Source organism: Notolepis coatsorum (genome assembly GCF_963971535.1).
Source record: "Notolepis coatsorum genome assembly, chromosome: 17".
Lineage (NCBI taxonomy): Eukaryota > Metazoa > Chordata > Actinopteri > Aulopiformes > Paralepididae > Notolepis > Notolepis coatsorum.
Genome location: NC_140181.1, coordinates 90311200 through 90327582, shown reverse-complemented (window position 1 = coordinate 90327582; position 16383 = coordinate 90311200). Strand labels below are relative to the sequence as shown.

At 41.0% G+C, this 16383-nt stretch overlaps 1 protein-coding gene across 1 annotated transcript in view; it reads right to left on the bottom strand.

Annotated features, from left to right (window-relative positions):
- Positions 1-12940, bottom strand: part of LOC311243885 (acylamino-acid-releasing enzyme) — a 48336-nt gene extending 35396 nt beyond the window's left edge. The window contains exons 1-5 of the mRNA XM_084333263.1: positions 12683-12940; positions 7181-7307; positions 5614-5701; positions 5276-5351; positions 5050-5141 (exon numbers count right to left, since the gene is read on the bottom strand). Coding sequence (XP_084189389.1) covers positions 5050-5141; positions 5276-5351; positions 5614-5701; positions 7181-7307; positions 12683-12893 — 594 coding nt within the window. The 5' untranslated portion in view covers positions 12894-12940. The remainder of the gene's footprint in view (positions 1-5049; positions 5142-5275; positions 5352-5613; positions 5702-7180; positions 7308-12682) is intronic.
- Between the last annotated feature and the right edge of the window lie 3443 nt (positions 12941-16383).

Here is a 16383-nt window from a genome sequence, read left to right as displayed (position 1 = left end):
TATCAAATCAAAAGCAGCACAAAAAAAACGAATTACTGTGCCTACAAGCAAATTAAGCAATGCTTTGTCAATTGAAGCAAGCCAGCTATCAGTCATTTGGAGCACCGCAGTACAGGTCGCATGACCTGCCCTGTATGCATGTTGAAATTCAGTTGTACAATGTTTACAAATCTACTACGGTTGAGGAGTCGGGACAAACAAGCATCTCACGTCTTTCCGAATGCATGTACATTTTTAAAAAGCTGTGACAATAAAATAACCTGAATCTGAATCACAAACTGGGAGGCCTTTCAATCCATTCACAAAGCACCTGCATCAGGTGTTTTGTATTTTTGAGAGATCAGAAGCAGGACATGTTCACTTTTGTTTTGCTGATGGAAGTCGAGCCAAGTCATGCCCCCACTGACTTCACACAGAATAATTAACAAATGCTGACATGTTATGCTTCCAACATCTCAAACACCAACACACTGGTGCAATGCCTTCTGAGATGGACTGACAGGACACCTGGTTTGTGACAGAATCAGACAGGCTTGGTTACATGTCCTCTAGAGAAGACAGGCTTGGTTACCGGTCCTCTAGAGAAGACAGGCTTGACTACCTGTTCGCTAGAGAAGACAAGCTTAGTTATCTGTCCTCTAGAGAAGACAGGCTTGGTTACCTGTTCGCTAGAGAAGACAAGCTTAGTTATCTGTCCATTAGAGAAGACAAGCTTAGTTACCTGTCCTCTAGAGAAGACAGGCTTGGTTACCTGCCAACTATAGAAGACGGGCTTAGTTTCCTGTGCCATAGAGAAGACAGGCTCAGCTACCTGTCCCCCTAGAGAAGACCAGCTTAGTTACCTGTCCTCTAGAGAAGGCAGGCTTAGTTACCTGTCCTCTAGAGAAGGCAGGCTTAGTTACCTGTCCTCTAGAGAAGGCAGGCTTAGTTACCTGTCCTCTAGAGAAGACAGGCTTAGTTACCTGTCCTCTAGAGAAGACAGGCTTAGTTACCTGTCCTCTAGAGAAGACAGGCTTAGTTACCGGTCCTCTAGAGAAGACAGGCTTAGTTACCTGTCCTCTAGAGAAGACAGGCTTAGTTTATTGTGCCATAGAGAAGACTGGATTAGTTACCTGTCCTCTAGAGAAGACATGCTTAGTTACCTGTCAACTAGAGAAGACATGCTTAGTTTATTGTGCCATAGAGAAGACTGGATTAGTTTCCTGTACACTAGAGAAGACAGGCTTAGTTACTGTCCCCCTCGAGAAGACATGCTTAGTTACTTGTCCACTAGAGAAGAAAGGCTTAGTTTATTGTGCCATAGAGAAGACTGGATTCGTTTCCTGTCCACTAGAGAAGACAGGCTTAGTTACTGTCCCCCTCGAGAAGACATGCTTAGTTACTTGTCCACTAGAGAAGAAAGGCTTAGTTTCCTGTGCCATAGAGAAGGCATATGTACATACTAGGGCTGTCTTAAATACTTCGAAGCTTCGTTCAATGGGCATGGGATTCGAATATGAAAATAAAATTTGATTATTAACACTATGATCGCCGCGGACGAGTTTTCACATCATTCGGAGCCATGCTCATTCTGCCGAAGACGCCGTAACTCGTCTTTGATGTCAATATTTCAAAAATCTGTCATCGAAATCATATTTCCTTTCGGGAGTAGGGATGGGAATCGAAAACCGGTTCCGGTTGGGAACCGGTTCCTAATTGGCCGATGCCTGGAACCGTGTGGCTCCTGTGACTTTCGATTCCCTTATCGCTGCCAGGTTTTTCCTAGTTGCGTAATAATGTTAGCGTTACCATGTAGCCATGGCAGACTCTATTTGATTCATTAAGGGCTCGAAATTGCCTGGGTTTTGGTAATATGCTCCCGCTGTTTGGCTACTTCTATGTGCAGTGAAAACTACTTGAATGCTTTAGAACATAGTCATTGATTTAGTTCAGGGTGAGCTAAAATTAGCCGCGGAGCTATCGCTAGCTAACGTGAGCTAACGCTATTTAATCAAGCTCACAAAGAGAGATAAACAGCTGACAGCAGATAGTACAGGTACAAATACAATAAAACAGCGGGTGGGGACTGTTGTGTAAACCTTGTACTCTTTAGTTCACATATAATAAGAGCCGGATTGTTTATTTACTAAGTCTCTACTCTGAGTCCGTCAGACAGGAAGTACCATGGTGCAACATACAAATGTGTCCGTGTAGCAACACAAGCCAATACCTACAGGACAGGGGCCCGGGGAGGGAGCTCTGTGTGTCTGTGTGTGTGTGTGTGTGTGTGTGAGACAGAAGTCAGAGGAATAACGACTGTTATTCAATAGATTAAATTAGTTTAAGAATAAAAAAATAAATACATTTTAAGAGAATCTCAAATACATTATTTTATTTAAGTGTAGGCTATAGTTAATGTTTTATTTTTTACAGTTTTTGTATTTTTCTGACATGGTAAATGGCTGCTTTTTTATATAGCGCTTTTATCCAAAGCGCTTTACAATTTGTTCCTTACATTTTACCCAATCACTCACACATTCACACAACGACGGCGCAGGCAACCATGCAAGGTGCCAACCTGCTCATCGGGAGCAGTTAGGGGTTAAGTGTCTTGCTCAAGGACACATCGACACGCTGCCCGGGAGGAGCGGGAATCGAACCGGGAACCTCCGGATTGCCAGACGACTGCTCTACCTCCCGAGCCACTGTCGCCCCTGACATGGGGGCTCAACAATAAATGACAATCAGAAATGTCAAGTTGCATGTTGTTATTCTAACCAGCTTAGTTCTGTTGCATTTCCAATTTATTTATTTAAATTATAAATTGATCAGGTATCGATAAGAGAATCGATAAGCAGAATCGATAATGGAATCGTATCGATAAAATCCTATCAATTCCATCCCTATTCGGGAGCCCTGAGATGTACTGGTGAGCTCCAAACGGTTCGAGAGCGCCATCTGGTGGCGCTCTCGCCCCAAGAGGGAGGGGCGCGCCAAACAGGAAGTGCCCATCCATATGTGCTCCGGGCACTCGCGATCGGTAGCCGGACTCCATCTCAACACACTGGATGATCAATCGCTCGCCCTAACTCAATAAACAACGTTATTTGGACGTATATAGTATTATACAACCTGGAAATGGTTCATCAAGATCAACATCCCATAATCGAAAACGGTCTACTCCACGCTGATCGTCCAACGGCGCGAGGAACATACGGTAAGATTCAGCGTTATTTTCTAACTTATTCCATATAAACTGCTATGATGAACATATGACTAGGGGTGGGAATCACCAGTTTAATCACGATACGATACGATATCGATTCTTTGGACAACGATACGATATTATCCGATATCACACAATCTGCCACGATACGATACGATTCGATTCAGGTGCCTGCGATCGATATGAGACGATATTATGTGCCCATTTAATACAATCAGTAACATTTAAATCAACAAAAAAAAAGGCAATGGAAATATCATGACATTTTTATTTTTGAGCTCTTCCAGACATTTAAATGAAAAACAATCTATTGTTTTTAATACAAATAGACCTCCTGTTCACTGTTTTTGGTTCATTTTTTTTCTTCTTCTCGATATTAATATCCTATTCACTGTCACAGAGCTGTATTTTGGCTGGAAAAGCATATTGGGAGTCCCAAGGTGCAGTACCGGCCAGATCCTGTTAGTGGGGCTATCCCAGAGAATGCACCCTCCCAGTCCCCACTTCTCTCTGCCTATGGCTCTGGGTTAGCTTGTTAGCTCACGCTAAAGTAACGTTATCTTCGATCTTTAACGCGACGTGGGCATAATGGAGTGACGAGGATTGCAAAGCAGGTTAGATGCATTGGACCCGTTGTGGAATAAAACAGCAGGGACATGTTTTGGGTCACAGAATAGGCACACTAGTCTTGCTCTAGTAGTGACGCTCTAGACGCTACTGCTTTTGATGTTAAACGGAGTTTGAGTTTCACAACACTGGGCGCGGGGCGATGACGTCGCCGTCGCCGGATTTTCAAAATAAGAGTATCGCAATATGAATCGATCTTTTTACGTGGCATCGATCCTATTTGATTATTGATAATAGATCGATATATCGATCTGGATCGATGTATCGTCCCACCCCTACATATGACCCACTCTGGATGAATCATCTAACGCTGCCCACGGAATTATAAACGATCCCCCGCCCATCCGGTCATCATCAGATCATACGTAGATCATTCTAGAAGTACGTCCAGTTGAAATTTTTCATCTCGCGCCGATCGCTACCAAACTGTATTTCATCATCAATATAATGCATTTAGGGCTATAAATCACGTTCTGAAGAAAGCTGCAGAAAACGATAAAAACATACTTATACTTTAGACCATATTTTAGTATGAATATGTGAATGAAAAAGTTTAACGTTGCTACACCCTGAACAATACATATAGGACATTGAATGGGCCATAATAATGGCAATGTAGCAATAGAATTTAAAACGTTATAGCCCTGCAAAGAAGGGGAACTTCTCCATAGACAAATAGAGCTGGTGAGGGGTGGTAAATTATGAATTTAACCCATGGCGATTAAAGTGTTAAAAAAAGAATACGATTTTTTTTTTTTTTTTTTTTTTTTTTGGTAAAATCAACTCTGCCTCTCTTGTTTAATTACAACAAGCAATGCGGTTTGTTATTTAAGATGAGGTCGGACTCGGCACTGACAGATTTGTGTTCATTGTGCTGCTTTTATAAAGCCTCAGATGACGGCTTACAATATTTCATGAAAGCAAAGTGTTTTGTTTGTCTAAGATTTAAAAAGGTTTAAACTTTACAGCACTGACAAAGTTGAACAAAGTGCTGTACAAGTCCCACAACATTAAAAAAATGTAATTTATAAAAAAAAATTGTTTAATGTATACTTTTTTATTTTTATTTTTTTATCTCGAAGCTTTGAATTAAAATAGAATCTCTGCCCCGAAGCTTCTAATTCAAAAAAAATTCGAAGGTCAGCCCTAGTACATACCAATATTATATAGATCATTAATTACTACAGTTAATGTTTAAGCCAGCACTGCTAACAGACCTGGAAGAAAGACTCTGCCTTGGGCCTCTTCCTTTCAGCCACATATAGGAGATGGGTCTCGGAATGAGACCACTCCAGGCAGCCAAACTGATCTGGAGACAGACAATACAGTCAGGCTGAACATGTGCATTGGAACATGTAAAGTCAAGGTCTGATCATCGTGGGGGAATGAAAATACAGATTCCCAGATCTTACATTTCAGATCAAACTGTCTATCGTCTCTTACCGTCCTCAAAGACTTTGCCATGCTTCTTCAGTGCAGTGAGGTTGATGCTCTTCACCTTGATGTTCTTACACCAGACCTGCAAGGTCACACAGGGGTCAGGGAAGGAGAGAGGTCAAAAGGCCATGTGAGGAGAGGACACAGGATCTGTTTCATATATTGACATAAAACTAAAATACATTTTCATTTGAAGTTCATTTTATACAGAAGCACAGACTTTTACCTCATACATACATCAACAACATAGCACAGTACTCGGGTTCAGAGTGATGGAAGAGGAAGGTACATGTAAAGGCAGAAGGGTCAGAGATAAACAGCCACAGAGCCTTCGACTCCCTTACCTCCAGAAATTGCTTGTCCTCTCCCTTCACAGAGCACTCTCTGACCACTGCCTTCATGTCTCCTGAGGGGGAATCTTTACTCAGCAACCTGTCAGGATGACCACACGAGACATCTCTCATAGGACTAAAGACGTAATTGATAAATCTGTCAAATGATGTTCCCCACATGCAATCATGCAGAAGGGCCTCTTTAACTGGACTTTTTTTTAACTGCCCTCTTGCCAGTTCGGGTACCTCATGTATACTGCACCTGTGTATACTGTTTACTTTACTTACTCACAGTATATATTCAGATTCTAAGTGTTTTATTGCCCATATTTATTGTAATGTATAACATAACTGATGGGGCATACAGACCCACCTCTGCACCTTTGATTACACGGTTTACTTGCTCATATTCTTATATTCAGAGTTAATTATATTGTTTACACCGCTTATTTTTTTGTATCTTTACTATAATTGTATTGCCTATATTTATGTCTTCTACTATTACCCTGCCTGTACCTATACCCCCCCCCCCTCCCCCATGCTGCTATGATGCCCACATTTCCCAAGGGGATCGATAAAGTAAAATTGTATCTCTTATCTTAAATCCAGTACTGCTGACCAGAGATGCGCTTATCATTTGAATATTTAAAAAATAACTAAACAACTAACAACGTGTTGGTCAACTAAGACTAGGGCTGGGTGATGTAACGAAAATGAAACCATTATGAATCGCATTCCAACCTAATTCATATGTTGGGTAAAATCCTCCAGTGCATAGTGTCATTGTGTGCCCCTTTAATTCAACTGAATGTACAACAACCAATCACATGTTGACAGAGGGCCAACACCATGGAGAGTGTGGAATTTGTGCGCTGGTGTTTATAGAAAAAAAGACTGCTGGCGAGCTGTGTCGTTTGACCGCACATTATTATATTACTAATATATGGCTTTCAGATCATACCACCCAGCCCTATTCTTCATCCGTGACTTGTTTTGTCTCCCTAAATGTTTACCGACTTTACTGTGAGCGATTTGTAGTGCCACATTTCCCTCGGGACGAATAAAGTATTTCTATTCTAACTAAGACCATAACAACCAGTTTATAGACTCATCTGTGTAAAAGGCCTAATCACAGCAGTGTAGGGTGACCAGGTGTCCCCCTTTTGGTTGTACTGTCCCACCATTTGAGACCGCGTCCCACATATTGAGAGGATGTCCCTCTTTTTGAAGCAAAAAAAAAATATCGAACACAAGACATTCCTGTCAAGTGATAAAGTTTGAATATTTAAAACAGATGTTAGGTGGTAACAAGCCGGCTGCCAGTGCCAAGATGAATGTGGAGAGATATAATTCTGTATTTAATTTGTATTTATTTAGATTTAACCTTTATCTATTCGGTGAAGACGAGTTATTATAATAAAAAAAATTACATTATTATCTGTCCCACTTTGTCCCACCAAAATCTTACTGTTGTCCTGCTTTTGGACTTTTTGTATCTGGTCACCCTACAGCAGTGGCATCGACAGCATTGTAGTGCACTACACTCTTTTATGTAAAAGGATCAAATGTTTTTACGTACTCTCCCTTGATCTCTGTGCAGTTCCCCGAGGGTCCGGAATACACCACAGACGTGTCATCGTGGAACACGGTGTACTGCCTGCAGAACTTGACATTCTCGATCCTCTCCAGGTCACGCTGGCTCCATTCTGATGAGGGAATCAAACCGAATACCATCAAGTCCTTAAGACTCTAGATATCTAAGTAACAGCAAACATTTACATTTAAGCTGGCTTAGCACAGCAGTGCCAAGATCACGGTAACTATAGCACAACGTTGAGTGTATTGGTGCTATTTTAACAGTTTGATCAACAATTGTATTAACACTTTGATCGCCATGGTTAAATTCATAATTTACCATCCCTAGCCAGCTCTATTTGTCTATGGAGAAGTTCCCCTTCTTTGCAGGGCTATAACTTTTTAAATTCTATTGCTAAATTGACATTATTATGGCCCATTCAATGTCCTATATCCATTGTTCAGGGTGTAGCAACGTTATACTTTTTCATTCACATATTCATACTAAAATATGGTCTAAAGTATAAGTATGTTTTTATTGTTTTCTGCAGCTTTCTCCAGAACTTGATTTATAGCCCCAAATGCATTATATTGATGATCAAATACAGTTGGTAGCGATCGGTGCCAGACAAAAAATTTCAACTGGAGGTACTTCTAGAAGTTACTACGTATCATCTGATGATGACCGGATGGGCGGGGGGTCGTTTATAATTCCGTGGGCAACGTTATATCATTCACCTAGTGTGGGTCATATGATCATCAGAGCAGTTTATATGGAACACGTTAGAAAATAACGCTGGATCTTACTGTATCTTCCTCGCGCCGTTGGACGATCAGCTTGGAGTAGACAGTTTTCGATTATGGGATGTTGATTTAGATTAACCATTTCCAGGTTGTATAATACTATATACACGTCCAAATAACGTTGTTTATCGAGTTAGGGCGAGCGATTGATTATCCTGTGTGTCGAGACGGAGTCCGGCTAACGATCGCGAGTGCCCGGACGAAATATGGATGAGCACTTCCTGTTTGGCGCGTCACTTCCGGTTGGCCGATCTGCCGATCGGCCACCAGATGGCGCTCTTGAACCGTTAGAGAGTTGAGTGGAGATCAGCAGTATATCTCAGGACCCCGGAGGAGAAATATGATTTCGATCACAGATTTTTGAAATATTGATATCAAAGATGAGTTACGGCGTCTTCGGCAGAATGAGCATGGCGAGCAAAGACGAGTTACGGCGTTCCCGGCGATTAAAGTGTTAATAAAAAAAACACTTTTTTGCGGTTTTGTTGTTGTAGGATGAAAGTGTAGCAGTAAACAAAAGGTGCCGCTACTGTAGGTTACAAGTGCATTATCAGGAGATTTTGGCACTCATTGGAATGTCCAACAGCCAATCACAATGCAAGGCCTAAACAAACTGTGTGGTCTGGAATTATAAGAAGAGGATGAGTCAGTGTCGTCATTAAAACATAAAAAATGGCTTCTCCCATCTGGAGACAAATCAAGTTGTAAGAAGGTAGTGTTGTATCCCAGTGCTGAATGACTTCTGAGACCATTGGGGCTGCGAGCCACCCTCTTCCTCTAACCATAGACTGTGGTATAACAACATTCTTAAAGGGGAACTATCTTACTATTTCTTTCACTATTTGGGCAATTGTACACAATTCCTGTGAGTATATGGAACACATGTGTACGTTTTTTTTATTTTATTTTTTTATTCAATGTTTTGTATTTCTAATCAAGTACTCTAGAGCAGCATTTTCTGCATTTCCAGATTCCAAGCTGTTTTTGGCTGGGCTCCGCCCATACTCGCAATGCGCTTTGAGTGACAGTCACCCACAGTCTGCACTGGCAGACAGAGAGAGAGAGATAGAGAGATAGACTAATTAATTTCACAGCGGGGGCATAATCCCACGGGTCAATGCATTGGTAACTTGTTTCAAATGACAATATATACCCCTGTGAATATTATTGCCCTGATCGGAATACGCGTTGGAGTGTGCGCTATGATATTTTGCAACAGGTTGACGTGACGCGAGTGCTGATAGAGAGAGCGAGAGAGATAGATGGAGAGTGAGAGGAGAGATGCTCCAAGAGTATGCATGTTTCCCCCCACACACACACGCAGTCGGGAGTGTGTGTAAATGCTCCAAGACTAGTTGCACCATATGAGAGCCTCTCTCTCCCTCTCTCTGTCTGTCTCTGCCTCGTTCTCTCTCTCGATCAGCACTCGCTTCACGTCAACCTGTTTGAGGAAGTGTCAGTGACAGGGAAACCGCTTTCGCATTATTTCCACTCGCTCCGTTGTTGAGCGAATTGTAGAGGGGGCTGAGATATGCAGATCAGCGCCTTGCTACGTAGGATAGAGAGTACATTCCGAATGGCTTGGTTCAGTGGGGGAGGTTCTTGTCTGAGCTGAACTGAAGAAACGGGACTAACTAGAGATTTCACATCTAGTCAGGGTTGGTACAACCCCACATTGCTAGAAAACAATGCAAACCACAGGAAAAAGCCATTTATAAGATAGTTCCCCTTTAACACTTTGATTGCCCAATCCGAGTTTTCTTTCAACCGAGTCTACCGTTGGAAATTCAGCCACTCCAGGCACTCAGATGTGAAAAAAGCGCCCCCTATCGTCTCCCAGATGGTAATTCACCCTTTTGGATTGAACTCAATGAAAATGAATGAGAAAAAAAATCCCGGACGCCACATTTTACTTCTCACTCACGCAGCCGGGGTCGATCAGTTCCACTCTGGAGCCTCAGAGCAGCGGGGATTATGTGTTTTTACAGTATACACGTGGATCAATAAAAAGATAGATTTTTTCGAATGGCGATCAGGAATTGGAATAATCCATTTGGATACCATCTGATCTCAGGTAAGGAATCTATGTTACCAGTCTTAGGATAATCAGACTCGTTTTCACGGAGATATAATCTTTTATGTGATTATGTGTATTATCAAGGTTGCTCCTGATCGAATCATTGATTCTGCACTTCTTTTTCAACGTTTCCTTATTGTCTCCCAAACTGGAGAGCTGTCATTGGAGGAGGTTATGAGTTACGAACTCAGTCCTTTCCCTCCTGCCCTCTTTGAAGCCGGAAACGTCTTCCGCAAAGCTGATAAACCACAACTAGCGCACGCGATCTGTGATCATGCAAGTGATGCAATCCTAGATTCTGTACCAGAAACGGAGCATTATGTTCTTGATGGTGGTTCACTCCTTCACCGAATACAATGGAAGCACGGACAAAGCTATGGTAAAATTGCACAGTCATATGCAGACTTCACCATCCAACATTATGGCTCAGCTACAACCATTGTGTTTGATGGCTATGAGGATGGGCCATCCATTAAAGACAACACACATCAAAGAAGAGGAAACAATATTCATCCCATTGTCAACTTCACTGCTGAGACAGAGTTCTCAGGTAAGAAGGAGGAGTTCCTGTCAAGAGATCTGAATAAACAGAAACTGATCCACATGATAAGTGATGAACTGAAAGAACGGGATTGCACTGTTGTCAATTCACTTGGAGATGCTGATGTAGACATAGTAAGGGCCGCAGTGGGATCATCTCTTCTTCACACCACGACGCTGATTGGAGAAGATACTGATCTCCTCGTCTTATTTCTTTACTATGCACAGAGAGATAGCAAGGGCCTTTATTTCAGATCAGACAAGTCGAAAGCTGATGGCAGTTTTAAAGTGTACGCCATAAACCATTTGAAAGAAGTACTCAGACAGGATGTGTGTTCTCAGTTGCTGTTCATCCATGCTGTGACTGGCTGTGACACAACTTCCCGGATCTTCGGAGTTGGCAAAAAGACAGCATTCCAAAAACTTGTAAAAGGGGATCCTGTCCTTCAGGCTTGTGCCAATGCATTCACTGTACCAAACCAGACAACAGATGTGATCGATGACCTTGGGTGCCAAGCAATGGCTGTCTTTTTTGGTGGAAAGTGCACAGATTCGCTTGCAAAAAGTTAGATATAACATTTTCAGCAAGAAGGTTGTCTCAGCTTCATCAACGGTAACGCCTGAACGTCTACCACCAACTGAATCTGCTACCAAATTCCACTGTCGTAGAGCATACTACCAGGTCATGGTCTGGATGGGAACAGATGATGGTATAGATGCTCTAGACTGGGGCTGGAACCTGCAGGACAATAGATTTGTCCCACTCATGTCAACAATGAATGCTGCTACAGACAGTCTCTTGAAGGTCATTCATTGTAACTGTACCACTGCCTGCAAGACACTTCGCTGCTCATGCAGAAAATATGGACTACCTTGTACTACTGTCTGTGGACCATGTCAACTTCATGAATGTGACAATCCACATAACAAGTTTCTCCCAGAGGATCTTGAAGATGATGATGAGTAGGCCTAAAGACCACAATAAGTGGGTCATTTATTTTGTGTTCAACACCAAAGCCAGCTTTCTAGGTTGAATATAATAACCAATTTTAATTTTAGCCAAAATAAGCTACAGGCAGCCATTTTGATGATGCAAATGATGCATTCCTAGCAGATATATTTAGCTAGATATTTTGCTCGTTATTAATGTATAGAGGTGCCAGAATCAGTTTATAAATCCTTTAGAAATGTTTTCCCATTTGAGATACAGGCATTCTAAGCTCCCAGTCGTCATTTTGGACACCATTTTGAAAATTAAGACTCTTCGGAAGGTGTATTTCCCTAAAACTTTAGTATGTTCCTAAGTATGTCTAGGGGTACTTGGGGTACCAGAATCAAATGACAAAATCATTTATATAATTTTTATATTGACATATATATAGCCATTTTAAGCTTGGCCAGCCGCAATTTTGGACGCCATCTTGAAAATGAAGCCTTTCTGGAAGGTGTATTTTCCTAGATTTTTAGTATGTTAGTGAGCATGCCCAGAGGTACCAGAATCAGTTGAGAAATCCTTTGCACCATTTTCTTAATTTGAGATATAGCCATTTTAATCGCCCTGGCGCCATCTGGGACGCCATCTTGGAAATGACGGCTTTCGGAGGGGTCGATTTTGGTCGACTTTTAGTATGTTATTTAGCACGCCCAATACTACCAGAATCCATTGAAAAACCTTTTTTATAATTTTTTTTGGGGTTAAACCATATATTGACTCGCCTAAAATAGGAGAATCGATTTTCAGCTCGCGGCCAGAGCGTGCATGCGTACACATACTATCGATAATCTAGCGTTTATTTCCAAAAAATTACAACGTTCTAGAATATTCCAGTAAAGGGCGATTATCATGGAATGTCTTATTTTTTTCGTGAAAAAACGAGTGCTTTTCAAAATGCTAGAAAACGGAAATAAAGCGATACAAAAACAATCTGCTACGACAATGTTGACTGGAAAATGAGTCAACACAGTGTAGACAACAGTGCCTACGTTTGGTTTATCATTTGAAAAATAACTACAAATATAATCCTCCACAATTATATATATATCTTGAAGTTCCAACAGTAATGGGGACAATACACACACACAAACCTGTGTAGATGTTGCTGTATTTGCCCCCATACTGAGAGGTGATGACAGGTCCCACGTCTGCTCTGGTCAGAGAAGGGAACAGGCTCAGTTCTCTGTAGAGTTTGGAGATGTCTTCTGCGTTGGTCATCACCTGACGACACACAGCAGAGGAACTCACACTGCGCCTCATTGAAATCAACAACTGTCTCAAACTGAACAATGACCTGTGCATGTCCCCGAGAGCAGCTGACAGTGACTTGTTGTAGTTTGAAGCTAACGCAGGCTGGCAGGATAACGGATCACTGGGGGGGGGAACAAAAAAAAAAGCTTTTGGCTAACGTTATGTTTCTTCTTCCAAACAAAACAGGCTTCGTAGAGAAATCCCTGTGAGAAAGTCAGTTGGCGAGCCAGATGAGCCGTTAGTTCTTCTGACCCACCAGGAAGTCCCTGCACAACATAGCTAGCTAACGTTAGCTTAGCTAGAAAGCTAACGAACTCATTCATTCGTACAAGTTGCAAGATAATAGCACGATTGAACGCTTTGACACGTTTAGCTTACGTGCTTATCTAATGTTAGCATTTTAGCTAGCTAACAAGCAACCCGCAGTGATTCAGTAACATAACTCACCTGTTGTGACTCCATAGTTTGGACTGTGTGTTGTGTTGTCGCTCGTCAGAGTAGAAGGCTGCTGCTACTAGACAACAACAAGCCTGGCTGCTGCTGCTGCTGCAACGCCCAGCAAACCAATGCATGGGCACAAATAATATATAGGCTAGTCTTTAGCGCCCTCTGGCGTGTATTGATTGATTGATTTATTGAAAACTGTATTAACAGATTGCAGAATGGGTACAGTAAATACACACAATTGTTAAGGGGATCATGCAGACCAGAGAAAGACTTTCGTCTTGTTTACATCAGGGTCCCCCATTTTCAATTAATCATAACATATCTACACACACGACATACAGTTATATACAGTACTGCTAAATCTATACATTTATGACATACCAGATTTCAAGTTTCAAGTTTCTTTAATAGTTGTCATACAGAAGTACAGAATACTTTTGTACAAAATGCTTCTTACTGTTGCGCTCCAGAGACTGTGCATGACAAGATAAGTATGAAATAAAAACATAGTAAAAATTAGAAGTAAAAAAAGAGGTCACAGTGTTCAGTTTTGACATATGTACAATGTTCGTAGACGTAGTTACCATACAATATACAATACTGTGCAGTGTACTAATATACAATACAATATAGTGCAAGGCATAAATGGACGAGGTGCAGTTTAGGTACAATTCACAGTAGGTGTACGAGTTGTAGTGCAAATCCTTTATCAATAAATATAAAGTGTAAGTGTGTTTGTGTTTACAAATACAGTACTGTTTGTGATACAAAAAAGAGAGTATAGAAACTGTACATTGCAGGAGGTTGGGTGGGGGGGGGGGGACTGTACATTGGAGGTGGTTGGGGGGGGGGGGGTTGGGTAGGCGGGGTGGGGGAAACTGTACAAGCAAAACTGTACATTGGAATATCGACGAAACCATACTTGGTTCCAAGAAGAGGGTCTTGTGTATTACTGGGTTAGGTCATTTACTGTACATTGGAGGGGGTTGGGTTAGGACATTTACAGGGGCCAGTTTCTAATTGCAGTCTCCCGTAGGTGCTCTTTGAGAGTGGTTTTGCAATTATAGCAATTGCACTCGTCGGTTTGGTTGTAACACATAATACTGTCCATATGCATTGGATGTAATACTGAGTCACTGTCTGGCATTCGTTTGGGTGATTGCACAGTACATGTACAATGTACAGTTTATTCGTCAAATGTATATACTCTATTTTTTGACTCTTTTTGTATCACAAACAGTACTGTATTTGTAAATCTGGTATGTCATAATAAATGTATAGATGTAGCAGTAGGGGAGAGTGGGGTAAGTAGTGCCAATTTTTTACTTAAAGTGTCTTTAAAGCAATGGGAGTAATGCCCCCAACTAAAATATGTACATATAGTTTAGGATGTTGTGCATCCCAGGGGACAATCACTTTGGATCTTAAATAAACTTTCAGAAATATAGCTTTAGAAAAGAAAAGTGGTTTTGTGGCACAGGTTGCCCCCGGTGCGGGGTAAGTTGTGACATTAGAGAGAATACACTGGGGTAAATTGTGCCATTGATAATTTTTGGTAAAACAGATCATTTTAATCTCAAAAGCGGTAAAAGCATCCTGCAGATCTTCATCTCCTTTCCAACCTGTTACCTGACGTATAGTCTTCCCCTAGTTGCACCTCTTTCAGTGCTCTTTCCAACTTCTCAAGAGGAGTTGAAACCATGTCTGTCTTCCGTTTGTATCTGCGTGGCATGATGGATTTTGGTCTAAAATTAAGAATATCACATCGTTTTAGTGATCAAATGTAAGAATACAATGTACAATAACAATCAAATACAATAAAGTAATATATATAGTTAATAATTATAAGTTATTATAATTATTATAAATAATGCTCACTCCTAACCTAGCACAGTCCAGTCGAGTGACCCATCTACTTGTGCAAATGTAACCGATGTCTACCTTCTCATTTAAAAAAAAATTTGTTCCATTCCTCTATTCCTGCTGTACAGTGCTTGTCCTGAGTGTACATATCTGTTTAATTGACTATGTCCGAAACAATATCTATATTTATTTTGTGGTGTACTATTTTTTAGTCTATATATTCAACAGACCTATACTTTGACTACTTATACGTAGCCATGTGCAACATGTATATTATTTACATTCAACAGACCTATATCTTGTTTATTTATACATAGTTTTGTGCAATAGGTATATTGTTTATCCAACAGACCTATATTTTGACTAACTATATGTACCTTTGTGCAATATGTATATTGTCTACATTCAACAGACCTATATTTTGACTACTTATATGTAGATATGTGCAATACGTCTGGCATATATGTGTACAATTTGACCTTGTGATGATCTCATATTGCAATGAAAAAACTTCAATAAACAAAGTTTTGAAAAAAAAAAAAAAAATTATAAGTTGGGGCAACTTAACAAACAGAACATCTGGCACAATTTAACCCAGGCCCTTTGGCACAAATCACCCCAAGCCTACCATTTTGAAAAAAATGCATCCCCCAGCTGTTTTGACCTAGCATCATGCTAACTGTATCTGATTCTTGTGGTTTGAGCTTATTTGACAGTCTTTCATATCGTTTTTTATATTTCTCCATATTTAGTTTTGCTCTCTCCAACATCAGGTTGGCTTCACACAGATCTCTGTAGACTTTACTTCTGTTTCTGTTCACCTTTTTTCGTCCTCTTTGTTGTGGGGTTTCTTGTGGTGTAGGCTGATTGGGACTTTCACATCTGGCAATAGGGACAGGGACAGCATCGTGTTGCTCAGGCTGTTGTGTTGGTGACACTGGTGGGCTATTCACTGTTAGGTAGTCATCCATATTTCGTATTTGCTTATCATTTGTTCTTTTGTTTCGTTGATTGATTCGCCATTGACGCCTTTTACATCTTTGTGTGCATTTGGGCAGCATTGCAGCTTACCCGTCTCTTTTCTCTTTTTATACCGCTCTTTTTCTTTTTGTAAGTATCTTTGATATTGTTCTGGATCATCTTTAAGTCTGTCTCTGTATGATTTTGACCTTTGGCCTGTTGATTTGGGTGCCATGGTGAAGACACTGCATAAACAAATACAAAAACCAAT